Below are 26,687 nucleotides of genomic sequence, written 5' to 3'. Positions count from 1 at the left end.
GGTGCACAGCATTTCCCTAAAACCAGTTTGGGAAGTTGCTCACTGACTTGTTTGCTTTCCCATTTTGAATTTTTTTTCTCATGATGAATATTTTCACCTTTTGCATACTCTGTGAAATTTGCCACACATTTATCACGTGGACGCCACTAGACCTTTATTTTCTTCGTTCAGCAGTAACACAAAGGAAAAATTTTGTCACCCTCTAATCTCTCAAAAAATTAAGGAGTGAGTCCTTATAATGTAACATTGCCATGAATTCACATTTCTTAGGAAAGTTGGCAAAACTGTAGTTTTTCAAAAAACTTAAAATATTTTTTTTAATTTATATTTATTCTTGAGAGAGAGAGCTTTAAGCAGAGGAGGGGCAGAGAGACAGGGAGAGAGAGGATCCTAACTACGCTTTGCACTGTCAGCGCAGAGCCCGATGCGGGGGCTCAAATTCACACACCGTGAGATCATGACCTGAGCTGAAATCAAGCGCTGGATGCTTAACCTGCTGAGCCACCCTAGCACCCCAAGAAGTTTAGAATATTTCTAATCACTGTCAGTGAAATTTCTGTGGGGCAGCAATTTAACTATCCACACTCTGTCCAAATCAGTAGTGAATACTTTCTTTGATAACATTTTTATGAACTTACGTGATGTAAAACATTTCAATGAAACGTTTACATTTTGCACACGTATAGTATGGTATTTGCGGAAACAGCCACAACGAACAAAGACCTAGCTTTGTTACTTTTAGTTATTTGAATGACTAAACCTGTGTGGATAATGGGGGCTTCCTCATGTCACAGCGTCCGTACATCAGACTGGTTTTCATGCAGATCACTCTATAAACTGATGTCTTCTGAGAATGGAAACTTAGGGTAGAGGATATGTTAACGATCTTTGCATTAAGTTGGCATGCTTGTCTTGTAAGTAATTATTCCTGATCACAGTATGGTAACATTTCAGATGCTTGTAACATGGTTTTACTGTGTTTGACCACGGGTTTTCAGTATAAGACAAATACACGAATATACTTGAATTGGGGATTAAAATGTGCATTGAATGTGCCTTTGCACAAAGCACTGTGTTCCTCAATGCAACACAAAATTAAAAAATTCTCCAAGTCTCTGGGGGTGGATTAGTGATTAAATGTACAGCTGGACTTGAGACTGAAGTCTTTTTTCTTTTTCTTTTTGTTTGTTTTTGAGAGAAAGAGAGAGCACAAGGCGGGGAGGGTCAGAGAGAGAGGGAGACAGAGACTCTGAAGCAGGCTCCAGGCTCTGAGCTGTGGGCAAGGAGCCCGGCATGGGGCTCGAACCCCCACTGAGCTGAAGTTAGCCGCTTAACTGACTGAGCCACCCAGGCACCACTAGACTAAAGTCTTTAGAAAGAAATTATTAAAATCTTCATAAATTTCTTTTTAAGTTTTCATTATAACTCATTTGGACTTGTAATTTCTGTAGTATGTTGTTTTGTAAGAAAATAATTCATTTTACTTTTTTTCACGTATAGTTGACTTTAAGAAAATAATTCTGATTGCCCCCCCCCCCCCCCCCCGGGAATGATCACCTATTACGTTGACTTTCATGAGCTTTTGGTTTCTGTTGTTGGTTTTACAGATATTGCAGAAACACTTCACTTCCTCCTGTGCGGTGCCTCTAATGGAAGTTGTCAGGAGCAGATTGATCTTGTTCCACGAAGCCCTCAAGAACTGTACGAGCTGACGTCTCTGATTTGGTAAGGATCGGGCCAGTAGTAACTGTGGTTTATAGGTGGGTGTTTCACTTTAGAGGTCTGTCATTTAGTAGTTCAGGAAGCTACTTAATAAAATAATTGCACCTCTGTTTTCAGCGAACTTATGCCATGTTTACCAAAAGAAGGCATTTTTGCAGTTGATACCATGCTGAAGAAGGGAAACGCGCAGAACACGGATGGTGCGATATGGCAGTGGCGTGACGACCGTGGCCTTTGGCATCCCTATAACCGGATTGACAGCCGGATCATTGAGGTAGTAGTTTCATCGTACCGTTTAAAGATGTTTATTTTGGTGGAGAGTGGGTGTAGGGATGGAGTGGGGAGGTGGATGTGTGTACTTCAATGTGCTCGCTTTTGAATTAACTCAAGATTCTCTCCTTTTGTCTCCTGAGAACAAGGTCCTCATTTCTGTTCAGGTCAGAAAACATGATGTTCTAGTCCTGCTTCTGCTGCTAACTACCTGATTGACTTGGAGCAAGTAATTTAAGTTCTTTGTTCCATAGTTTCCTCATCTCTGAAAGGAAACATTGGAGGAGTTAGGCCAAATGTTTAAAAGTCCCTTCTGTCTCCTACCCAGAAGAAAACCTCCCATAAGCAAAGATTTGCATACAAATCGCTGTTTCTCAGCACTTACTAAAGAGCGTAAACATGGAAACAACTTACATATCAAAGTCTAGGTGAAATGGTTAAGTAGGTTTTGATACATACTAGCCTCATATGTAATCCATTGGGATAAATTTTAAGTGACATAAAATGGGATATGATAAATGACCACGTAATAATCAAATTTTGTGGCTCTTTGGGGAGCTCAGCAAAATAATAGAAAAAAGAATAATACAAAGGAGAGAGGTGCACCAAAAATATTTAGTGTTTTCCTGTGAAGATTTTTTGTGTGATTTTATTCTTTTCATTACTTCCATGTTAGGTATGCATTGAATATTTCAAAAAATTTTCAGGTCCGGAAAATCGCCCTGTGTAAGACTGTTGGTCACAGCATTAATTGGGGTACCATGCGTCATTTACGCATGCTTTCAGTGTGTGAGATACCTTTAAGTCATACTATCTTTCCCAATTTTGACCTGTGATGTTTGAACCTTTATAGAGCATCACTCTTGAAGAGACATTCTTTAAAGATGTCTTCTACCTGTTAGTTTTTAACAACAAATTTTTGAAAACCAACTTTGAAACCACTGTTACCAAATCAGAAGTTCTTCTGAAAACATCCAAGTTTTGAGTCAGCTTTTACGTGTGATGGGTCCACTGTGTGTTCTCTTAGTGTGTAAGCAGGCCATGGTCTAACGTGATCAGTGCTAAACCACCTTCTTTTAGCATTTTCTTATTAATTGCATTTTCCCTGTTTGCTTACTCTCTTATACTTCCCTGGAGGCCTGTCTTCCACTTAACCTAGGAATTCCATACATCGGACTGTTACAAAAATGAATATTCTGTCACTTCTTTTGGCTGTCTTATGTCAAGCACATAGTGTCAAAGCGTGTCATTTTCTTTTCGGACAGTGCCTGCATGCACAGCCTAAGCATTGCTCTCTCAGATCCAGTTGTGTCCCTTTCAATCTTAGAGCATGATTTAAATGGAAAGCCTTTCGATCTAAGGGTAATTTTATAGGAGCATATTGTTTAAAGAAGATTTTGGTGGGCTGCTAAGAATCCATGATGTAAATAACATTTTAACCTAAAAATTAGATACTAAGATTTTATGGATAACGATTTTTTTTTCTATCAGCAATGTCTTAAAAGCTTCCTTAATACAAATGGTGTCATCTTCATGTCACTGATTCTCCATGACTGGATCTTTCATCAGGAATTTATCTGTATCTATTTATGACTCCAGGGAGGGGCCTTAAAGGGCCTGTGGTGTATATTTGTGTTTAATTAAAAATGACTTATTGAATAAATGAGTGTTGTCACATCCACACTATTAAATTTTCCATATTCTTTGACTTCACCATCTGAAACCTGATCAAATAAATCTGTAAGTTAGCATTTATGAAGGTTCCCCACTGTGTCTTAAGTTAATAAATTTCTCCATGTTTATATTCAAGGTTTCTCTCTCTTTGCTCTCAGGCAGCCCATCAGGTCGGTGAGGATGAGATAAGCTTGTCCACTCTGGGACGAGTTTATACTATTGATTTTAATTCTATGCAGCAAATCAATGAGGACACGGGAACAGCACGTGCCATTCAGAGAAAACCTAACCCCTTAGCCAATACTAACACTAGTAAGTACCTTTTGAGTTAATAGTAGTACGATACTGTCATGTGAATAATATTTGCGGTGATTGTTTCATTGAGTGTCTTTATTAAGCTGAAGACTGCTGCATAGGAGTAATTAATTTCTTGTTGTTTCTATCGTGTTTTAATTGATGAATAAGCCAGGATTGCCGAAATGGTATCCTCCGCATTATTTTTCTGCTGTGTGGTTTGCTGTGTTCTGGAATTCCAGCGAGAATTGGCCCATGGAGTTTTTTTTATCTGATCCTGTTCTCCCTCTTTTACCTTTAGATCCACTTGCACCTGTCAGATTAGTTTTTCCAACCTTATAGATTATACTTTCCCGTGAGCGTTCTCTTCTTAACTAATGACCAATAGATGATTTTACTGTTTTTTCAGGTTTCTGACATTTATCTTTGTCCTTGGGGATACATACCATCTATTGCTTTTGCAGCTCTAGTTTAGAATGCAGGGGTCAGCAGACTTTTTCTGGAAAGGGCCAGATAGTAAATATTTCAGCCTTGTGGACAGCACGGTCCCTGTACTCAACACTGCTGTTGTGACTCCAAAGCAGCCATATACAATATGTAAACAAACGTACGTGGTTATGTTCTGGTAAGATTTGATGTACAAAAATAGGTGCTGGGCCACACTGGGCGTTTGGACCAGACTTTGCCAGCCCCTCATCTAGAGCTTACTTTTCATCCGTTTCCTTTCCCCTGTGCTTTATTCCCCCTAAGGAAAGCAACAGATCATCTTGTGTTTCCATAGCTTCTAGTCACATACCCTCTGTCCATTGCTTGAACTCTGTTTGTTTCTTACCAGTGGTTTAGGTGGCTAACACTGAACATCCTTAGTGTTTTGTTAAATGTATATTATTAAAATAAGAGGTACAGTGTGCTGGTGGCTTGTTCTTTCGAGCTGGCTACATTTTGTCTAAATGCTGCTCGTGGCATCTTTGTAGACCCTAGTCATACTAGAGAAGTTGACTTGTTACATGACCACGTTTTTAAAATAACATTTCAGATAATCACGGCAGCTTGCGTGCTTTATGTTGTTTACTTCCTTGTGTTTCTGAGGTCTGTCGCTTCAGGATTATCCGTTTTTTTTACAACAGGCGGATATTCCGAGTTAAAGAAGGATGATGCTCGAGCACAGCTTATGAAAGAGGATCCGGAACTGGCTAAGGCTTTCATTAAGACGTTATTCGGTGTCCTTTATGAAGTGTATAGTTCCTCGGCAGGACCTGCGGTCAGACATAAGTGCCTTAGAGCAATTCTTAGGATAATTTATTTTGCGGATGCTGAACTTCTGAAGGATGTCCTGAAAAATCATGCTGTTTCAAGGTGTGTTCATGAAAATAGTGAAGACTTTTTAGAAATTCAAGTCTCTGCAAGTAATTTCAGAAACCTTAAAAGTGACAACACAGAAAAAATATGCACAGAACAGTTTATTTGTAGTATCCGGAGCCCCTTGTCTCTTTATATGCATACACACCTTTGAGAAGGACTAAAACAAATGCAAAAGTTGAGCATTTAAGAAAAACTTTCGTTGTAGTGGACTGTTTTCATAATGAAAATGTTTTGCTCTCAAAGTTAAAGTAGTATGGCCCAAAATAATTCTCACATTCAGACAGATGTTTTATATATGAATGCTTTCTTTTTTTAGTCACATTGCTTCCATGCTGTCAAGCCAAGACCTGAAGATAGTAGTCGGAGCGCTTCAGATGGCAGAGATCTTAATGCAGAAGTTACCTGATATTTTTAGTGTTTACTTCAGAAGAGAAGGTAATGTCCTCCATACTCATTCATTAATGGCTAATCTTTTCGTTTACGTAGTATTGCGATAGCATGTATAGTTCTAATTCCGAACAACCTCTTACGTGAGAAGTCTCCATCCTTACAGCTCACATACATACAGGGTGTGTCCTTTGTAAAATCTGTTGATACAAGTTGTGTGAGATTCACAGTCTGTTGATAAACAGTAAGTTGTAATGATTTGAATGTTTATGGCCCAGAGGTAATCATTAACGTTTCCTTTCATGTAGATACTGTGCAGCTCCCATAAAGACGCCTTGAGAAAGTCAGAGGCCACTTTCTTTCCCGGTGAATCCCATTAGTAGATCAGAACACTTGTAAGAGGGATTATTATTTACTTTGTTGTGTGCCTAGTGGAATATTTTTAGGCTTCAGTTATTTATGTACTGAAATCTTTAGTGTGCAACTGGTCTGGTCCCCTGATTTGAGCAATCTGAATGTGGAAATCAGCCTAGGAGAGATGGTACTTGTCTGTTCTCTTTTTGAAGACCTCAAAGACTGTTGTTGCTCATTCAGGTGTTTTCTCCTTTTCAAGCATACCAAGATATTAAAAGAAGTTCTTTCTCATAAACGGGTCTCTATAATTCTTTTGGTCTTTTAGAGATACTTTGGTGTTGCGAGGACACAGGAGATCATGGTGTTTTTATACTGAATTAATCCTTAGCTTCATCTTTCATCTTACCAACAATTCTAGTTCTTTCTGCAAATGATCTGTTTTCCCGTCTTTCATCACCTGATGCTGGCTCTGTATCTCTTCACATCTTGAGAATGCTGTAGTCCTGTTAGTGTAAGAGTATTAGATAGGAAGAGGCTTTCACCATTTTTTACTAGTTTTGTTTAAAAAAAAAACAGTCAAAAAAAAATTCCAGTGCTACATATTTATTTGAAGTGGAAAGCAAACTCCATAACTGTGGTTTACAAATGGGGTGCCTGTATGAATAGATGTGTCTGTGCTCACATAAACATTTGGTATGTGGTTTTTTTAGCCTTGGATTATCTTGTAATTTGTTTTGTATCTTGGTTTTGGTGTTAGCCTTTAGTTCTGCCTTTCGGATATATTCCGCCCTCTGATTTGGAAGTCTTATGAGAGTATGTCTTTTTCTCAAAGTGATTTTTTTCTTTCTTTTTACATGTATAAGAACACTATGCCATCAAATTGAATTTTCCACCCCCCAGATATTCATATAGTGTATACATTATGAAGTTTGGGGGGGAGGGGTGCTTGATTAGTTCAGCTACTTTGCATCTGGCATTTGTTCTGTCCAGTTCCACCTGTCATTTTTTTCCTGAGGACTTGCCTTCTAGAATCTGTGTTAGATCCTCCTGCTGTGTGTTCCATCAGCACTGTATTTTCTCTCTGAGGAGCAGTTTACTCTATTTGTAATTTCTTATAAAAATTATTTTTTCTCCCCAGTAAGTGCCCTTAAGTCCATTTTTCTCACCAATGGTCATATTCTTAGTACCTTGCGCACAGTCTGGCATATGATTGCTGCAAACAGTGTTTGTGGAGTCAACGCCTGAAGTTTGAGATCATTCAGACATCTTGCAGTCTTGTGAGGTTTTTTTGTTTGCTTTAAGAATCTGACGGAAAACTCTGGACTCTATCCCGGAAAAAACGTGAATGTGTGAACATGCGCTCATATACTCAGACATACACCTTTGCATACAGTTAATAGTTCGTGGCACTCCCCTCCGCCCTACCTACATTCTCCTGTGATTCTAGCCCAGATATGAACCCCTGCCTTCATGAGTTACAGTTCGGCTCTCCTTGTACACCTCCAAGGATGTGAAAATCCCCATCCTTGGGTTGCTGGTGTTCTCTCTTTTGGCAGCAGCGTCACGGTTACTTTCGTCTCATTGTAGCATTTGAAGCTGGTTAACAATCGTAGCAGGTCTTTCTTTACTTGTGGCGATCGAACCACAGGTGCGCTGCTGTGTTTTTGTAGTTGATTGTTTTTATATTGGGTATTTTGAATTTTCAGTAGGTATTTATGTGTGACCCTATTAAAACTTCCTGTTACCAGGTTTTGAATATTAGATGATGTTCAAAATAATTACCTTTCGATATCAATATCAATATCTTTCTTTAATGTTGAATTTGCCTACGACTCTTTCGAATGGGTCAAGTTGAAAACCCTGGCACCTAAGGGCCTCCACCCCCACTCCCACCCCCCCAATTCGCTGGATACTTTTGATTCATTCCCTGTTTAGCATTTAGGGATTTTGTAATCGTGGGAGGTGGTTCTGATTAAAACTGACTCTTTTAAATCTGTTACTGTATAGGTGTAATGCATCAAGTAAAACACTTAGCAGAATCAGAGTCTTTGTTGACAAGTCCACCAAAGGCATGTACGAATGGGTCAGGATCCTTGGGGTCCACGACGTCAGTCAGCAGTGGAACAGCCACGGCTGCCACTAATGCTGCGGCTGACGTGGGATCCCCCAGCTTGCAGCACAGCAGAGATGATTCTTTAGATCTGAGCCCTCAAGGGTAAGTCAGAGTTCTGTGGTGGTTTTTATGCTCTTTGCCTTTAACTGTCTCCTGGTACCTGAGATTCCCATAGGGAATAAAATGGTAAAATATTCGAGAGTACACCTTTATTTTCCCGTCTGTATCTTCTTAGACCTTTAACGGGAATGGGTGGGAAGAAACTGAACATGTATTACAAAGCCATGTTTGGGAACCACAAGAGATACTAGGTATTTCCAGGGACAGTGAAGGCAGCTGAGGCTCAGAGAAGTTAATGATGTGCCAAAGTCACACACTGATTTTTACAGATGTAGGGTTTGAGCCCTCATTTCTAATTCCCTGATCTTGCGAGTATTTACTGCATTGTAGCATACATTCCAGGTTTGAGACATCCAAGTAGTGACATATGAAAAATATTAAAAATAAGAATTTTTAGAACGTACAGGAAAAAACCCGACTTCCCATTTATCTTCCATTGGCAAATGAGAACTTTGCTCTTAATAAAGGAAAATGGGAGTTCTTAAGTGTGTCTGCTTCCACCTCTTTATCTGTTTTTAATCCCCTTGTTGTACTGTGCTACTGAGAACATCGCCACCAAACCCTCATATTAGCTTTCATTTTGTTGGGTTAAAACAAATTATACTCTAAAGTGTTTTTGTTTCTTTGACATCAGAAACTTAATATGGCTGTAAGAATGGTGCATGATCAACCAGACTCGGTTCTGGAATTCAGAGTGTACTCCGTGTAATATTCCTTTTTACTCCTTTTAAGTTGTAACGTGGATCTGGGTGAAACATATAGTCAATAAGTGAGGTCCAAAAATTGAACCTCTGTGAACTGCAAGGTAGCATTGTTCTAAGAAGCTGGCCAGCTGAGGATCCCAGCTCCTTTTGGTGCCACCTGGTGGCAGTTATCCGCTCTAGCTTAAGTATGAATTTTGGCATTTGGACTTGGACTACCCGCTGGGACTTCTGACACAGTGGCTGTTATTTTAGGAAACTTCTAGGTTTGGGTGGTGCCTGTGTCATGGATCCAGTCCTGTGAGATTGGGCCTGAACAATACTGGAGACCCTCCACCTTCTCTGTTCTCCAGTTGGATTTGTCCGCCTGCCTCTCTTCTTCCTTCCTTTCCAGCCCCATTCCTTCCCCCTGGCTGCTGTAGTAACTTCCGCTACCGCAGGCATGGTGCCCTAGCTTGGTGAGATGTGATGCAGCTCAGAGAAAGACGCTGTTTCTGAGCCACTGAAGGATTAGACTTGATTATAGTCTAATAATTGAAAATTCTAAAACAAAACAAAACAAAACGGAAAGAACCTTTTGGAGTTTTAAGTGGTTCCGTTTCTTTTTAATATGGTTTCTAATGAAAAGTTCATATAAATTTGTAAAGGGGGAATTTTTTACCCATACATATCTGGACGTTCACTCATTTTGCTTGTCAAGCATAAACACATTACTGTTGTGTTTTTTTGTTTGTTTTTAATGTTTATTTTTGAGAGAGAGAGACAGAGCATGAGCAAGGGAGGTACAGAGATAGAGGGAGACACAGAATCAGAAGCAGGCTCAAGACTCTGAGCTGTCAACACAGAGCCCAATGCAGGGGTCGAACCCATAAGCTGTGAGATCATGACCTAGGCCAAAGTTGGACGCTTAACCAACTGATCACCCAGGCTCCCCAAACACATTAGTGTTTTTAATAGACATCAGATATTGGAAGAACTTTAAAACTTTTTCAAATTTTTCTAATTTTATTGTGGGTCACAGACCAACTGAACCAGAACATTTTTCCCATCTTATCTATCTTACATGGTTTTGTTATTCTAAGAATCATTTGATAATTTCAAACTATTTCTACTGTTAGGAATAGTGAAAATAAGACAGGCTACGTATGTTCTATTTCAGGTATTCTAATTCAGAATAGGTTATTCATACTATGATTTGATCTGTTTATAGGTAATTTTGAGGTTTTTTTTTTTTTTAATCCCTAAACTATTTATAAATGAATTCATTTAGGATGTTATGGCAGTTGTATACCGTGAAATTACTTTGGGCAGTGTCAGGAAAGCATTTTGATAATATTAACACTCAATGTCATGTATATTTTACTTCTTGTCATTTAGGTTAGGGAAGAAATACGGTAATCAGATTTAACATTCTATTTCTAGTTTGATAGCGTAGGTCTTTTTAAATTTTTATTTTTGCCTTGTAAATTTGTTTTATGTACTTTTCTGTACGTGTACAACATTTTATAGTAAGAGTTTACCACAGGATTATTCAAATAGTCTATTTGGTTTTACTTTTAGTAGCTCAGTATAGTCAAATAGCTTTTTCTGAATGCATCATCTTCTGTGTCTCTATACCTCTTAGATCATGACTGGAGCAGAGTCTGCATTAAATAGGTAATCACTGAATGAAAAATACCGTTATGGCAGTATTTTACAGCTCCTTGTTTCTGCCATTTTAGCTTGCTTTTCAGTGAGTGATAATAAATCGTGGTAATTGCTAAACTTCTCCCATATTTTCTCATGTGATAGTCGATTAAGCGATGTTCTAAAGAGAAAGCGACTGCCAAAACGAGGGCCAAGAAGGCCAAAGTATTCACCTCCAAGAGATGATGACAAAGTAGACAATCAAGGTAATTCCTTTGGTGACACTGTGGGGGTGGAAGGCAGAGGGAAAGATGGTACCAGTTAGAGACACGGATCTCACGAAAGCTGCTGAGAGCTTTGAAGTACACCTGAGTTTACTCCGTGTTCTAAGTTGTTTCAGCTAATTCATCTCATAAGAACAGGAATGTTAAATTTCAGTTGGTTTTCATCAGTTACGCTAAAGTGGTTTAACCGTTATTCCCTTTTCTTCTCATAGCTAAAAGCCCCACCACTACCCAGTCACCTAAATCTTCTTTCCTGGCAAGCTTGAATCCAAAAACGTGGGGAAGGTTAAGCGCACAGTCCAACAGCAACAACATTGAACCAGCACGAACCGCGGGAGTCAGTGGTCTTGCCAGGGCTGCCTCAAAGGACACCATCTCCAATAACAGGTGAAGTGGGGGAATCATCTATTGCTTCTGTGCTTGGGATTAGCAAAACTGAGCATTATTTCCGTCAGCACGTGTATTGTATGGAGATGAAACATGGACACAGACCTTTAATTTATGCTCAGTAGTGGTATTGCTCAAAGATGAAGTAGATTTCTCAGTTCTTGAACTCCGTGCCTGGCTTTGTCCTGAATTTCAATCTTACATCTTAAAACATGTTTCAGCATTTCTCGTTGGGAGTTGTAGACGTTCAAAACCAAATAAATTCTCCCCGTGGAACCTGTTCCTCAGTTTTATTCTAGACAAGTAAAAGCTGGCATTTTCTGCATGCACACACAGACACGCACACACACTCACCTGCTTCTCTGATCCCCTTCCTCTGCCCTTTACATTAGAACTTAAAGATCTTAGAGTAGAGGTCGGTTGGTTGGTCTTAAGAAATTTAGAACTGTATCAGCTAAACTGTTTCACACACCAATTTGTGGCTATTAACAATTATTTCTTAAAAACCCTCTAGAGTTGTTCTTTTGACTCTGGATGTAGCACGCCAACATGGATTATTTCCTCTGCAACCAAGAAATTTTTAAAAATCAGATTCCACTGGCAAAGAAACAGGCTCTTTTCGTTTGGTTGATTGGTTGCGTTGGTTATTGTTTTCCTGAATTGCATTTAATAATAATTAAGCACGTGTATTTCTAAAGCCATCAGAATTTGTCATTTAAGCAGCGAGGTTTCAGTTAATTGTACATCTAACAGGTGCATGTTTCTGGTCTATAGTTCTTTACCTCACCTCTCCAAGGAACACAAATAAAGGACAAAGCAAGTGTGTCTGTACCCAATGAAACAGTCATGTCAAGTTGTTATCAGGCGAATAGTTAGGAAGGAAACTATTAATGTGGTAGAGTTCCAGGGAGTTAGAACTTTTTGTATATGTTTCATGTAATGACCTGAAATATATCTTAAGTACCTGTGCATTTCTCTAGTACACCTTAACCCATTTTCAAAATGACACTTAAATTTGGTTAATATGGAATCTGAGTTCATGAATCTATAAGCATAGGCCCAAGAGGGTTTTTTAAAAATGTAGCAGCAATTTGCCTTTGGGTAGTTACAGTTGAAATCCTTTTTGTACACAGAGACTAAATTTAATATCTTGTTTTTCCTTTGTGCAGAGAAAAAATTAAAGGTTGGATTAAGGAACAAGCGCATAAATTTGTAGAACGTTACTTCAGTTCTGAGAACATGGATGGAAGCAACCCTGCACTGAATGTCCTTCAGAGACTTTGTGCTGCGACCGAACAACTCAACCTCCAGGTACCACGTTGGGTGCACCTTGCTGGTCCTTCACAGTCTCTTTTGGCATCTCTTCTGTCTTCCTGTTCCTCCCTTGATGACTCTCTGGCTTTCCCCGGATTTGCTGTCCTAGATCAACTTTTTAGCTAGACATGTACCTCTAGCACTGACGTTTCTGTAACGAGTCCCTTGACTTTCGTGCTTCATCATTTTATCATTAACGGTACTGGGAAATCTCTTCCTTGACTTTGTTCTCTTCACAACTCGTATTTCTTGACAAAAGAAGAGACTCGAGAAATGTCCCTTGAGTGTATCTCCTCAACTCTGGGTATTAGAGTGGATGGGACCCTCCCTAACCTAACTGGGTCTCATAGTAGTTGAAGAGGGAGGTTGAATAAACTGTTTAAATTTCATCTGATTCTTAGCCTTTTTACATTTTTTTGTGCACCCTGAGCGATTTGAGTAGTACATGTTTTGCAAGAAATTGTCCATTTCATCTAGGTTTTAAATGTATTAATTTAAAGCCACACTTCATATTCTGTTTTAATCTTCTCCTTCTGGTGTTCTCTTTACCCCTCAATTTATATTCTCATCGTTTGTCTTTATTTATTTTGTTTGTTTTACATCGGTTGAGTGTGAGACTTTTCTATGTTAGTAGTGTGGATGCTGGTTAAGATCATATTTTCCAAGGATCTACCAAGAATGCATCACTTCCCCTGCCTTCTTTTTTAAAGGTGTTGAGAATGTATTCTGTTCCTTTGGGGGAAGTGTAAATTGTGCATTTAGTAAGGACTGTTTAAATCAATATAGAAATACTCTTCCCAACTCTTGCAGGTGGATGGTGGAGCTGAGTGCCTTGTAGAAATCCGTAGCATAGTCTCAGAGTCAGACGTTTCATCATTTGAAATCCAGCATAGTGGATTCGTGAAGCAGCTGTTGCTTTATTTGACATCTAAAAGTGAAAAGGATGCTGTGAGCAGAGAGATCAGATTAAAGAGATTCCTTCATGTATTCTTTTCTTCACCAGTAAGTTGTCTATAATGCTTGTGTATGTTATTACGGGAATCTTTGCTCACTAATGTGTGTATTTTCATCTCCGTGATTTCCATTAGGTGCTGGTCAAGATACTCAGGTAAAGCTTCTAGCTTCTGATACACAGTTGGATTCCTTGGTCTTTTATAGATCACATACACTAGTAAAGCAACAGAATGGTGATTTAATGGTGCGAGTGCCACAGTTTTTATGATCCATGTTATGCTGAGTCTTTGTTTTTCCTGTAAGCCCAGTCGTTAATAGTAGTCTCTTACTTGTGAATGTGTTTATGCTCAATATTTGTTTTTAAACATATTGTAGTGGAAATACAGTAAACATAGCTATAGACGTAAGATAGAGTGGACATTTCCATTTTGCATATGAAATGCAGTATTAACAGTTGTATTCGAGAGTACTTAGTCACCACTTACAATCTGGATTACAAGAGCAGAGGCCACAAAGAGGCTCCCCTACCTTCAGCCTCAGTGGGTAAGAGCAAGAATGTACCTATTCTTGGACAATATTGACTTAACATTATTCTACTTGTTGACAACTACTTGAGATAAGGCATCCCTGGAGATGTCTCTGGATCTTCTGTGTAGTAGGGCTAAGGATGATTCTGTGTGTTAGTGGAAACTACTTCACTGTGCCTTCCTTTCAGTGTTTGTAGTCATTTTGAGCATTTCTTGTTTTATTTTTTTCAAATTTTAATTTTTTTGTTTAGTTGTTAGTTTTGAGAGAGAGCGTGCGAGGGAGCAGGGGAGGGGCAGAGAGGGGGGAGAAAGAGAAGCTCAAGCAGTCTCCATGCCCAGCATGGACCCCAATGTGGGGCTCCATCTCACCACCCTGGGATCATAACTTGAGCCTAAATGAAGACTTTGCCACTTAACTGACTGAGCCACCCAGGCACCCCGCTTGTATTGTTTTAACTTGAGCTACCTGAAGCAGAGTTGGTATTTGTTAGAGATGCATTAGATGTGTAGCAATACTGGATGTGGTTTTATACTATGCCTAAGATTATGTACAGGTAGGTATGTAATCTCTTACCTGAAACTCCTTGGCGCTGGATGGTTTTCACAAGTTCTTCAATACAGTACATAGATATTACCTGATATCCCCAGTGGATAAATAACACTCCACACACATTAAATGTTTTTGCAGCAAAGCATGTGAATATTCCTACCAAATAAACGTAAAGACTGCAGATAGCCTTGTGTCTGGGTCAGGTTTCACCACCACACAAGTAGTGTTTTCAAGCCCTTTGGACCTAGGAGCTAGGAATAAAGGATTGTGGACCTGCACAAAAAGCGTCTCTATTTTGAAATGATTTATTTGGAAGTAACCATTCCAACCAAGTGTATCAAGAGATAAAAGAGAATAAATGAATGGTTCTCTTCTGTAAAACTGCCTGTTAAATTTCCTTGTTGAGCAGTGTTCCATTTTCAGGAGGCCTTGCTTAACCGATTGGTTTATTTATAACTTCAGCTTCCTGGAGAAGAGCCCATTGGAAGAGTAGAACCAGTGGGTAATGCACCTTTGTTGGCATTAGTTCACAAGATGAACAACTGCCTCAGCCAGATGGAACAGTTTCCAGTCAAAGTACATGACTTCCCCAGTGGGAATGGGACAGGAGGCAGGTAAGAATCATGGCTTGGGTGTGCCCTTGCCATTGGACTTTGTGCTTAATTTTGTTGAGGTAAAGTGGCAAGAGGTCTGGTAATATCTTCATCTGCCCAAAGACCATTTGGTTGTAATGGCTAAAGAAAAATACTTTTTTATATTTAAAATCCACCCCTTGTGTTTTTTTAACATGGTGTTTTGGAAATCTATAACCCAATGACTGTGTTGGCAACCTGTAATAAGCTTAGTGTTCCATTACTTTCATATAGAATGCTTCTCTGTGAATTTTACAGGCATGGATGATAAAATATTTGCATTCTGTGCAGTATTGTGATTTCCTGTGTGATGTGATTATACCTTTGATGGGTTTTAACAAATAAGTTTATTTTGAAGTTTTCTTGTTTTAATAAAACTTTCTATTTTTTTCTATAATATAGTACTTTTACTGGACTCATGAAGTGCTACAGAAAGAATTCACTGTAAAGGTTCATTATTGTATTTTATGGAATGTTATAAGGTTTCTAGAATGTCATGACTGGAAGCATACAAAATAAGAAATTAGTTTGGTTGTTTTGAGTTTATTTATTTTGAGAGAGAGTGCGAACATGTGTGCGCAGGGTAGGGCCAGAGGGAGACAGAATCTCCAGCAGGCTCCGTGCTACCAGTGCCGGCCCCATACGGGACTCCATCTCAGGAACTGTGAGATCATGACCGGAGCCAAAAAGCAAGAGTCGGATGCTTAAGAACTGAGCTCCCCAGGTGCCCCTGAGATCAGTTTGGTTTAAAAATACACAGTCTGATGTATTTTGAAAACATTTAAATTTGTGATTGAATTGAAACAATATGCATTACTGGATCAGATAGAGGGAGCAGTGTGGGCTAGAGCTTTTTCTGGCTTTGCAAACTAATATAGAAAGTGGTATTCGGTTTTAATCATCCTACTGGAGGATTTTATGAAACAAGGGGGCATCTCATCTATGCCTGAGAAAACCATGACGTTTTTCATTTTCACCCAGATTTGTGTAAAGTGTGTATGTTTACATATGTATCCGTTTAATGCAATATTCCTCTCCAATACCCCAGTTTGCATGCCTTCTGGAATCTTAAAGAGAACTGCATCTTAAGCCTGCCTGTGTCTTGATGTTGTCAGCCCTTTTTCAGAAATGAGCGATTAATTCTCATTTCCAGGGTCAGACTGGTGTAGCTCTTGAACTGCTTCATTCAAAAGAATATAGTGAAGTAAATTGTAAACGGTAGTTTTTAAAGTAATTTTGTAGCAGAAGCATTTGAAAGCAAAAAAGAGGGGCTTTTTCTTTTGTTTTTAAATCCATAGAATTTAGTTAGGCAGTGGCAAAATACTGCGGAAGTGAGCACGCACAGTGCTTGCGGAATGTTTATTCTAGAGAAATGGCTAAATCTTGGTGGGGAGGGATTTCTGCCCGCTTGGATTTATGGTAGGACAGAGAATGATGATTTAATGTTCTCATATGCGTGCATACACACCCTCTTTTATTTCTTACTTTAACAACTTTACTAAGTAAGTCAAATTGCTGACTTCGCTATTTACGTAACTGGTAAGTAAGTGCTTATTTTGTGCCTTAAAAAATGCAGTTTGTATTATCTTGCTTTTGTGTGAATTATTATGTTGATTTTGAAAATAATAGAATAACTTTTTTTCACAAATTATCTTGAGCTTTTCTCTCAACAGAGGATCACAGGCTTTAAAATTTTTCAACACCCATCAGTTAAAATGCCAGTTACAAAGACATCCAGACTGTGCAAATGTGAAACAGTGGAAGGGTGGGCCTGTCAAGATTGATCCCCTGGCTTTGGTACAAGCTATCGAGAGATACCTTGTGGTCAGAGGTACTTTCCCTATATGTGTGTTTTGTTTCCATACGTACATGTGGGCTGGGAATATTGGGGGACATATAAATGATTTCCCTTGTATTACTGCTTCTGTTCAAACCTAGCTTCAGGAACTCGGCTTCCCATCATTTATTTAATACGGAGTATGTGGAAATGTGGTAAATTTCCTAGGAGCTGACTGCTTACAGTCAGCTGGAATGTAATGTAGTGGGAATGGCATTTTGTATGTGACCGTTTTCTTGAATCCTTCTGTTTCATAGGTCAAGGTGTAGTATACACGTGTTTTTCTAAGAGCATATTAGTTTAACCGGTATATGTGGGCCCTGGCATGTAAAGTTGCTAGAAATTTAATAGCCTTCTTGCATCCTTAGGGTATGGAAGAGTAAGAGAAGATGATGAAGACAGTGATGATGATGGCTCTGATGAGGAAATAGACGAGTCTCTGGTAAGGTGCTGTTCTCACCATGTTGTAATGGATGAAGTTCAGGGCCTGTAGCTTCACTGGATTTTCTTTTGCTTCATTTAGGCTGCTCAGTTCTTAAATTCAGGAAATGTGAGACACCGGCTACAGTTTTACATTGGAGAACACTTGCTCCCGTATAACATGACTGTGTATCAGGCAGTCCGACAGTTCAGTATACAGGCTGAAGATGAAAGGGAGTCCACAGACGATGAGAGCAATCCTCTGGGAAGAGCTGGTATTTGGACAAAGACTCATACAATATGGCAAGTAAAATGACTTCGTTCGGTTTTCATCAGCTTTGTTACCGTTTGTGTGTTTTGGGAATTCATATGAATGGCTGGCCTAAGTGAGGGGAGGAGACCCAAATCCTACATTTTATTATCAAAAGCCACTTCAAATACTTCGCATGAATGCCTACACGCATGCACGTACGTATGTGTGTGCTTACCTTCGTTATGTCTACTAGAAAACGTGTTTGTTCAAGGGCAGTAATCCTAGCTTACATCACCTTTTTAGATTCAATTTCAGATCTTTAAATAAGACAGAAACATCTCCATAAGATGAAGTTCCTTTGGGTGATGAGCAGCTTGGCATCTTTAAGCCCTTAGAGGCACTTGGATGCAGCTTCCCACATTGTGAATGAATGTCTGCTACTTACATTTAATTAAAGAGATCTGTTCTCCCCTGGACCACCCCCGGAGTTCCTCAGGTGGCCCCTCCTGGGAATGTGGTCTATTTGTGGTCTCTTTTTGGAAGCGGTGCCGTTGGTAATTCTCCAGACCCAGAAGTCAAGAGAAACTGGATAGGTCTTAGAGTTGTAGAAACTCCAGTGTCTGTGGGTCACCCTTTGGCCCCTGTAGAACAGTTTTTATTCTTAAGATCTACATTTAGTTTACATACTCTCCAATCGATTTAGGTACAAACCCGTGCGAGAGGATGAAGAAAGTAATAAAGATTGTGTTGGTGGTAAAAGAGGAAGAGCCCAAACAGCTCCAACAAAAACATCCCCCAGAAATGCAAAAAAGCATGATGAGTTATGGCACGGTAAGTTCGTGCAAGGGACGGGAAAACCCATCGCCATGGGGCAGTAGACTTCTTGTCCTGATTTATACCTAGCAGTCAAATCTTTATAATTTAGAAAATACAAAATTACCACAAATGGAAAATTAAGTATCTGCAAAATTAAATTTGGAAAGAAAATTGGAAAAGACTCAGATACTCTTTCCATGAAAAATTTGTTTTCATGAAGGCTAAAACACATTTCATTAGTAGAGCACATTTACTGAAGAAGAGACTGATCGTGGTCAGGCAGGCCCTTCATTTTCGTCATTTATTGTACTCTTAACAGTTCTAGAAGAAATGAAAAGTTTTGCCAGGTAATACGATGACTACTGAATGGAGTAGCATCTCCCAGTCTGAGCTCTTTTCCTTTGTAGTATTTTTTCCAGTCTACATGTGCTCGTTCACCCCCCCCCCCCCACGTTTTTTCTGTGGTAGTGGCAGTGCCTCGGGGCGTTGGCTGCAGGGTCATTGCACAGAGACCATCCCTATCAGGGATTTCCAAACTAAATGGTGTCAATTGCTGAAAATTTTTCTGGTCCTCAGAAATAAGGACATTATAACAAATATTTTTGGGGTTTGTTGTTGCTGTGGTTCCCCCCCCCCCACATCCTCCCCCACAACTAAGTTCTTTTTTAAAGGGTTTATATTTTGAAATTTTTATTTCTATGTTTTTGGTGTTAGAAATTACCCTTTGTTTTCTGTAGTGATAATGTTGTGATTTTGATTCCTGTGCATGGTAACAAAGTCAATGGCAACAGTCCACACCCCCACAACCCCCTTCCCCACCATGCTGCTACTAAGTGAAATCTAAGAAGAAAAGCATCCTAGATCCCCTCAGAAATCATCACAGTCTTTTCTATCCTAAGCCTTGAATTAAATAACCAAATCTCTTACAGATTTACAATTAGGAGTGTTTGTCTATTTTACATGGCGATTATAAGCTGGATATAAAAATTAAAAATCCAAGAAATTTATATCTGTGAATTTAAATTTACACATTTTGTCCTTTTGTCTTTATTCTTTCCCAACTATTTTATTATTAGCTGTTGTTTCTGTTGAAAGAGGAAATGCGTATGAGTCAGTCAGTGTTTATGTTGATATGGGAGGCAAGTGAAATTCTTATAAGCCTGGATGATTTTGGTATAAGATAAAAGGGAAAAAATGTTCAAGCTATCAATACCCTAATAAGATACCAAACATTACATCTTCACAGCTTGTGCTTACTATTTTAGGTGTGATAAGGGGACACCAGTGCCACTGGCATAGCCTTTGTAACCTTGATCAAACTTAACTTTGATCTTTTGCCCTCTAGATGGAGTGTGCCCATCGGTATCAAATCCTTTAGAAGTTTACCTCATATCCACGCCACCTGAAAATATAACTTTTGAAGACCCGTCGTTAGATGTGATTCTTCTTTTAAGAGTTCTACATGCCATCAGTCGATACTGGTATTACTTGTATGATGTGAGTAATGTGGCCCGCTGATGATGGTTCCCGTGGTGTGGTGTTGACGGCACACTACCCATAGTTTGCTGTCTAGTAGTTGATGAATTTCTGTTGTACTAGAAACAGAAATAATGATTCGGTTAAATGCAGGGATCATAGCCCAGTGAAATACAATTTATTCACAGTGGGAGCTTCTCCCCCACTTTTTTTTTTTTTAATGTTTATTTACTCTTTTTGAGAGAGTACAAGCTGGGACAGATCAGGGACGGGAAGGACAGAGGAGCCTGACAGCAGTGAGTCCGATGGGGGGCTCAAAGTCACGAACTGTGAGATCATGACCCGAGCTGAAGTCAGACGCTCAACCAACTTAAGCCACCTAGGCGCCCCTCCCCACTTTTCGTTGCTGGCCTATAATTTTGGATTAATGTTTTCCTAGCTGTAACTTTATTAAGGTAGGCTGCAACGAGAAATATGAATGTGAATTTACATAGTTAAAATTCTTTCTCCATCAAACAAAAGTTCCATTTGCCTAAGTTAAAATACATATTAAGTAAAAAATGAAGTGAAAGTGAAGTACTACCTTTGATATTTATACAATACAAAGCAGAATGAAGGAATTGGCCTCGCATGAGCGTTAGCTGCCGCATCAGTGACTGGGACAGTACTGGTGCCCTGTAGCAGTTCGGCCATTCCGCTGGGCATTGTAGAAGTTGTCGTTTAGATTGGGACACTCCTGTGGGAAGCTGTGTATTGTATGTTGGGAACCGGCTGGAATCCAGGCACTCTGGGTACATATTTGGAGGTGAAGAAAGAGTTAGTGGGTATAATCCTAATGTTTTCCTGCATGCAGACCTTTTTGTTTTTGGGTTTGTTTGTTTTTTTTTTAACATTTTACAGAATGCAATGTGCAAGGAGATTATTCCAACTAGTGAATTTATTAACAGTAAGTTGACAGCAAAAGCAAACAGGCAGCTTCAAGATCCTCTAGTGATCATGACCGGAAACATCCCAACATGGCTGACTGAACTGGGAAAAACCTGGTAAGACGATCATTTCTGAAACAGCGACTTTGGGAGTGTTACCGTTGTGTTGGTCTTTACACATTTTGTCACAGAAGCATAGTCTTTGATGAACCTGTTTAAATGTGTTTAAGTGACGTTATCATATCTGATGACAGCTTGCTGAATATTCAATGTGGCTCTAGCATCCAGAGGAGGCTAGCTGGGGCTCGTACGAGATCTTTGTGGCAGTGTGTATCTATGTGTGTGAAATAGGAAAGTACACAAGGATCTTTAAGGAGAGTAAGATCCCCTGTCATCACAAAATGGGGGCTCCAAAGGTATAGTCAGTTGATTTTTCTGTGCCTGTTTGGGCCCAGAGACTTACATTCTCAGAGACCATAGAACTGCACTGATCGGTATGATAGTCGGTAGCCACACACAGTTGTTTACATTTAGATCAATTAAAATTAAGTAAATTAGAAATTAGTTTTTAGTCACACATAGCCACATCTTTAGGTGGCTACCTGTATTGGACAGAACAAATGTTGAATATCGGGGTCTTCAAAGGAAGTGCTTTTAGCCGCTCCGTGTCAAGAACTACCAAAATCCTCCATCATGAAGCAATAGAATCTGTGTTACCGTAGGGTTCATTCTTTGGCAATCAGCATGGCCGTTTGGCATGCTTGAGTGACTTAGAAATGCCAAAGCTGGGAGGAAAATCGTGAACTAGTAAAGCCATTATCTATTATTTGTGTATATGTGGTATGGGGATGGGATGGCAGTGAAACGTGACCAGGCTTAAAACTATATTTGAAATTTAAAATTTCTCTAGTCGTGTTATGCATCCTGAAGGTCTTTGGGTAGATCAAAGATAATCTTGAATAGACCTGATTTGAATAGTTGGATTTCAGATTTCACAGCAAAAAACTACTTAATACATTATTACTTGATCACTTAGACATTTCATGAAAGAATTATGAAAATTGTTCAAAATTAGTTTGCCTAGACCATTTTTGGTTATGTTTACAATTATTATTCTGTATCGTATTAAAACTTGTTTCTAATACAAGGGTTTGTATGGTTTCTGATTCTAATTCAGATCATCTGTATCGCATCTTTTTACAGCCCATTTTTCTTCCCTTTTGATACCCGGCAAATGCTTTTTTACGTAACTGCGTTTGATCGGGACCGAGCGATGCAGAGATTACTTGACACCAACCCAGAAATCAACCAGTCTGATTCTCAAGATAGCAGAGTTGCACCTAGATTGGATAGAAAAAAAGTAAGTTTCTCCCCCCAGATATTCAAAGATAAACCAAACCGACCTTTGGAAAGTAATGGGGAAACTAGAAATGGGGTGCACCTGAACGTGCCTGTTGGCACAGGGCCGTCGCTCAGCCACAGCCATCTCTTGGCTTGTCTGATTTCTCACCTGGATGTTTTACTCTCAAGCTCTTGGAACTGGGCTCTTTGTGGTTCTTCTTCACCTGGCAGTTAAGAGTCCCTTCTTCCTGTTTCTGAAATAATTTCTGCAATTCTTTTTCCTCTCTTGTGCCAACAAAGAATCTCGTCTTCTCTTACTGAGGATTCTTTTCCTTTTTAAATTACGAACTCAAACTGTAGCCTCCCTTTTATAATTGATGCTTTATGCAGTAGGTAGAATTAATCAGATCCACTTTCTTCCCTTCACTAATCACTCTGATCAGAAATGACTGAAACAGGATTCATGGTGTAATTCCCGGCTCAAGCCCAGTCAGCCCCTGTGCTGTTGATCTCATTTTCCTGGGCTTCTCATCTTGGCTGCACATTCGTAGATCTGACCACACTGCTCTGAGCCATTCCTGCAGAGACCCCATCCAACATTGCTGACCCTGCACTGCCTTTTTATCTTCCTCTTTTGTGCTGAAGATTCTTACTCAGGTCTGTCCTTCCAAAACCTTTCACTCCAAGACTCATGAGAGCCATTAGTAATGAACATTAGAAGAGGAGTTAGAAGGAATGAGAAGCAGAAACAAAAAAGTACTTTTTTTTTTTTTTTTAAGCTTTGCTATTTCTATTTTTACTTGTGTCATTAGGATTGAGTAAACAGTGGTGTTGATGGGATTTGGAAATCTAGCAGGACCTCTCTTGTCCTCCTGAATCTCCTGAGTAGATGTTTGTAGTTTCTGCAGGTCGGAACCAGGAAGTTTCCGCTCACCTGTGTCACCAGCCACCCCCATACCTATTTCTCCATTAAGTCAATGTACGTGTGCCTGGGGGGTGGTTCATGCAGCTGCAGCCCTGACTTGCACTGGTCTTGGGCAAGGTCACAGAGATCCTTTCTTCTCCACCTTGAATTTTCTGAACCTGTCGTGGGCTCAAGAGGACACTTCCCATGTAGCCTCGCTGTGTTTGTAGCCGTGTGGCCACTCTCTTACCTCTTTCTGAGGCATGCTTTAAAGAAACAGTTAAAACAACCGAATTGATTTTTTTTTTTTGCACTTCGATAAATGCTACCTGTTTATTATAGTGTAATATGAGTCTAGTTTCTTCACCCTTGTTCTTTCTTTCTTTTTTTTTTTTTTTTTTTTTTTTAGCGTACTGTGAACAGAGAGGAGCTGCTGAAACAAGCCGAGTCTGTGATGCAGGATCTGGGGAGCTCGCGGGCCATGTTAGAAATCCAGTATGAGAATGAGGTGAGCTTATGAGTGTTGACGCTTTTCAGCTTCGTTTGTGCTTTCGTAAGAGTTTGTTGGTCCTCTGAAATTCTAAAAGACGGTTGGGAAATTTATCTGGAAACTGGAGATGTGCTCTGCTGGTGATCTAAGCTCTCCATTTTCCAAAGTTCAGTTGTATATTAAGAGAGTTTTTTTTCTTGCCTAAGAACAAATGTTTGTGCAGTTGTTAGGTTGATAAAGTGGAAGAGTGTTTTAAGCCATATCTTTCAGAATGTTTGAACTGCCTTTTTAAAAATTTACGTTTACCAAAATAGATAACCTATGTAATAAATGCACACTTTTAACACATCCAGTTCTAATTGTACAAATTCTCGTGGCCAAATGTACACACCCCACCCCCACCCCCACCCCCACCCCCGGGCAACCATTGATTGGTCTGTTTTCTGTCCCATAGTTTTGTCTTTTTCGCAGTGCAGTAGGCAGTGGACACCTGTGGTGTGTAGCCATTTGTGTCATTCTTCTAGCACTTAGTGCGTAGTGCTTTTCAGATTCATCCTGTTGTTCCATATATCAGTTTGTTTCCTTTTATCACTAGTATGAGTCTATGGTAGGGATATCTCACAAAATGTTCAATCACTAGGGGATGCACATTTTAGTTTCCAGTTTTGTTTTGTTTTGTTTTGTTTTGTTTTGTTTTTTTAGTTTCTTTATCTTAGAGCGTGCGAGTGTGCACGGGTGGGGCAGGGGCAGAGAGAGAGGAAGAGAGAGCATCCCAGTCGGGCTCCGTGCCGTCCACGCAGAGCCTGACGCAGGGCTCGAACTCACAAACCGTGAAATCATGACCTGAGCCGAAATCAAGAGTCAGGCACTCAACCAACTAAGCCACCCAGGCACCCCTAGTTTCTGGTTTTTGATACTTCTGAATAATGCTGCTATGAACATTTGTGTACAAGTCTTTGTAGACCTAGGTTTGTTTTTTTTTTCTTGTGGGTAAATAGTTCAGGGATGAATTGATAAGTTATTTAGTAGGACATGTTTTTACTTGATGAGAAACACCAAACTGTTTTCCAAAGTAGCTTTGCCATTTTCCATTCCCACCAGCGATGGAGTGTGTAAATTTCAATTGCTTCACATACTCACCAGCCCTTGGGTACTGTCTTTTTAATTTGGAGTATTTTGGTGGGTTTGTAGTGATGTCTTAATGTGTTGTATTTGCACTTTTCTGAGGATTAATGATATTTTCATTCGCCACTCATGCATGTTCTCTGGAGAAGTGTCCCAAGCATTCTGTCCACTTTTTCATCATTGGGTTTTATGATTAAGTTGTTGAGTTTTTCATTACTCTGGACACAAGTTCTTCATGAGATAGGTGTTTAGAGATATTTTCCAGTTTGTACTTCATCTTTCAGTTTCCCCGTGAAAGGTCTTTGGAAGAGCAGAAGATTTTAATTGTGATAAAATCCAAGTCATCAATTCTTTTTTTCTAGTTTGTGCTTTTATATATCCCAGGAAATTTTCCCCTGACCCTCACATTTCGACCTTGTTAAACTTAATTATTCTAATAACTTAAATTTTTTTTTTAATATTTATTTTATTTTTGAGAGAGAGAGCGCGTGCACACGAGCATGAGTGGGGGAGGAGCAGAGAGAGAAAGAGAGACACACACACAGAATCCAAAGCAGGCTCCAGGCTTTCAGCATAGAGCCCAGCATGGGGCTCAAACTCAGGAACCGCAAGATCGTGACCTGAGCTGAAGTCAGCACCTAACCGACTGAGCCACCCAAGCACCCCAGTTGTAATAACTTTGTAATACATCACTTAGGATTCCAGGGCGTGGGAAACTTTTCTATAAAGGGCCAGATTCAGGTGGTGTGGGCCCTGCAGCCTCCCATCACTGCTACTCAGTTTCGCCTTTGCACAAGCGTGAACGTGGCCATAGACAGTACGTATATAAATGTGCCTGGCCGTGTTCCAATAAAATTTTGTCAGTGAAGTTTATAGTTCATACAATTTTCACATGTTGTGAAATATTCAAGATTTTTCTATCAACCGTTGAAATTGTAAAAACCATTCTTAGATTGCAGATTGTACAAAACAGGAAGTGGGCCAGAGGTGCAGTTTACTGATCTGTGTTGTTAGACAGTCGTGTTGGCTGTGAAAGAAGATGGTTTTACTTCCTTTCTAATCTTTGTCATTTATTTCTTTTGAGATGCTTTTAAACAGCCAGGACAGTACACCAAATACTTATTTACTGTCTCTTTTTACTATGAAATACGGAGTTTCTTGGGGATACTTTCCTCCCTCTTTCCCCTGAATATTTTTAAGACAAAACTTCAGAATATTCAGACTTCTGAAACTCTTAGAGACGTAAAATATCCAAACCTTCTATTACACCAATTATTTCTAATAGCCAGTCTCTCTGCCTCTCGGTTTTCTTATCTATAAAATGTGGGTTATAGCACAATCTCTAATAGTCTACAGTATGACCTGTAGTATGCAAGTAATTTTAAGTATGACTTTGAATTTTCACTCATTTTCTTAAGCATTTTCATCTTCTCCTTAAGGCTTTTGAAAAGATAATTTGAGAGTCTTCGGTCATCAAAATTAAAACTCTAAGTACTTCTGTACTGGGAAGTATACGGCGCCCTAGTGATACAGGTTATAGCAGAGTTCAAAGGATTACAGAGGTCAAAGGATATTACAGTGTAGTTGGGAAGTCCTAGGACAAAGGTATATGGCTGATGAGTGACATAGGTGTCAAGAGAACGAGGCTTTCACACAAGTACAACTGTCCTGGGAGCCATGAGGACCAGTAGGCCATAGAGTTAGACCTTCATGGAAGAGAGTGGGAGCATTAAGGGACCAAAAAATACTGTGGCTTGAGCAAAGGATTGGGCTTGGTGGTGTGGTAAGCAGCAGAAGTGAGTACCGACTCCAGAAGTGATGGGGTGAG

The 26,687-nt window shown here is 39.6% G+C and overlaps 1 protein-coding gene across 20 annotated transcripts in view; it reads left to right on the top strand.

The window, feature by feature from the left end:
- Nucleotides 1-26,687, top strand: part of TRIP12 (thyroid hormone receptor interactor 12) — a 138,808-nt gene that overhangs the window by 98,163 nt on the left and 13,958 nt on the right. For 10 of the 20 annotated variants that reach the window (XM_042995556.1, XM_042995555.1, XM_042995565.1 and 7 more), the window contains 19 exons: nt 1,608-1,725; nt 1,840-1,999; nt 3,825-3,978; nt 5,088-5,316; nt 5,639-5,757; nt 8,071-8,278; nt 10,789-10,889; nt 11,120-11,294; nt 12,464-12,605; nt 13,419-13,610; nt 15,102-15,253; nt 16,930-17,102; nt 17,477-17,550; nt 17,632-17,831; nt 18,485-18,612; nt 19,943-20,094; nt 20,974-21,116; nt 22,203-22,359; nt 23,654-23,752. In XM_042995556.1, coding sequence (XP_042851490.1) covers nt 1,608-1,725; nt 1,840-1,999; nt 3,825-3,978; nt 5,088-5,316; nt 5,639-5,757; nt 8,071-8,278; nt 10,789-10,889; nt 11,120-11,294; nt 12,464-12,605; nt 13,419-13,610; nt 15,102-15,253; nt 16,930-17,102; nt 17,477-17,550; nt 17,632-17,831; nt 18,485-18,612; nt 19,943-20,094; nt 20,974-21,116; nt 22,203-22,359; nt 23,654-23,752 — 2,876 coding nt within the window. The remainder of the gene's footprint in view (nt 1-1,607; nt 1,726-1,839; nt 2,000-3,824; nt 3,979-5,087; nt 5,317-5,638; nt 5,758-8,070; nt 8,279-10,788; nt 10,890-11,119; nt 11,295-12,463; nt 12,606-13,418; nt 13,611-15,101; nt 15,254-16,929; nt 17,103-17,476; nt 17,551-17,631; nt 17,832-18,484; nt 18,613-19,942; nt 20,095-20,973; nt 21,117-22,202; nt 22,360-23,653; nt 23,753-26,687) is intronic. The other 10 variants (XM_042995567.1, XM_042995564.1, XM_042995559.1 and 7 more) reach the window with 6 other exon arrangements.

Source organism: Panthera tigris, chromosome C1 (assembly GCF_018350195.1).
Source record: "Panthera tigris isolate Pti1 chromosome C1, P.tigris_Pti1_mat1.1, whole genome shotgun sequence".
Classification (NCBI taxonomy): domain Eukaryota; kingdom Metazoa; phylum Chordata; class Mammalia; order Carnivora; family Felidae; genus Panthera; species Panthera tigris.
The sequence above is the reverse complement of the archived record's forward strand: the minus strand, read 5'-3'. Positions and strand labels throughout refer to the sequence as shown.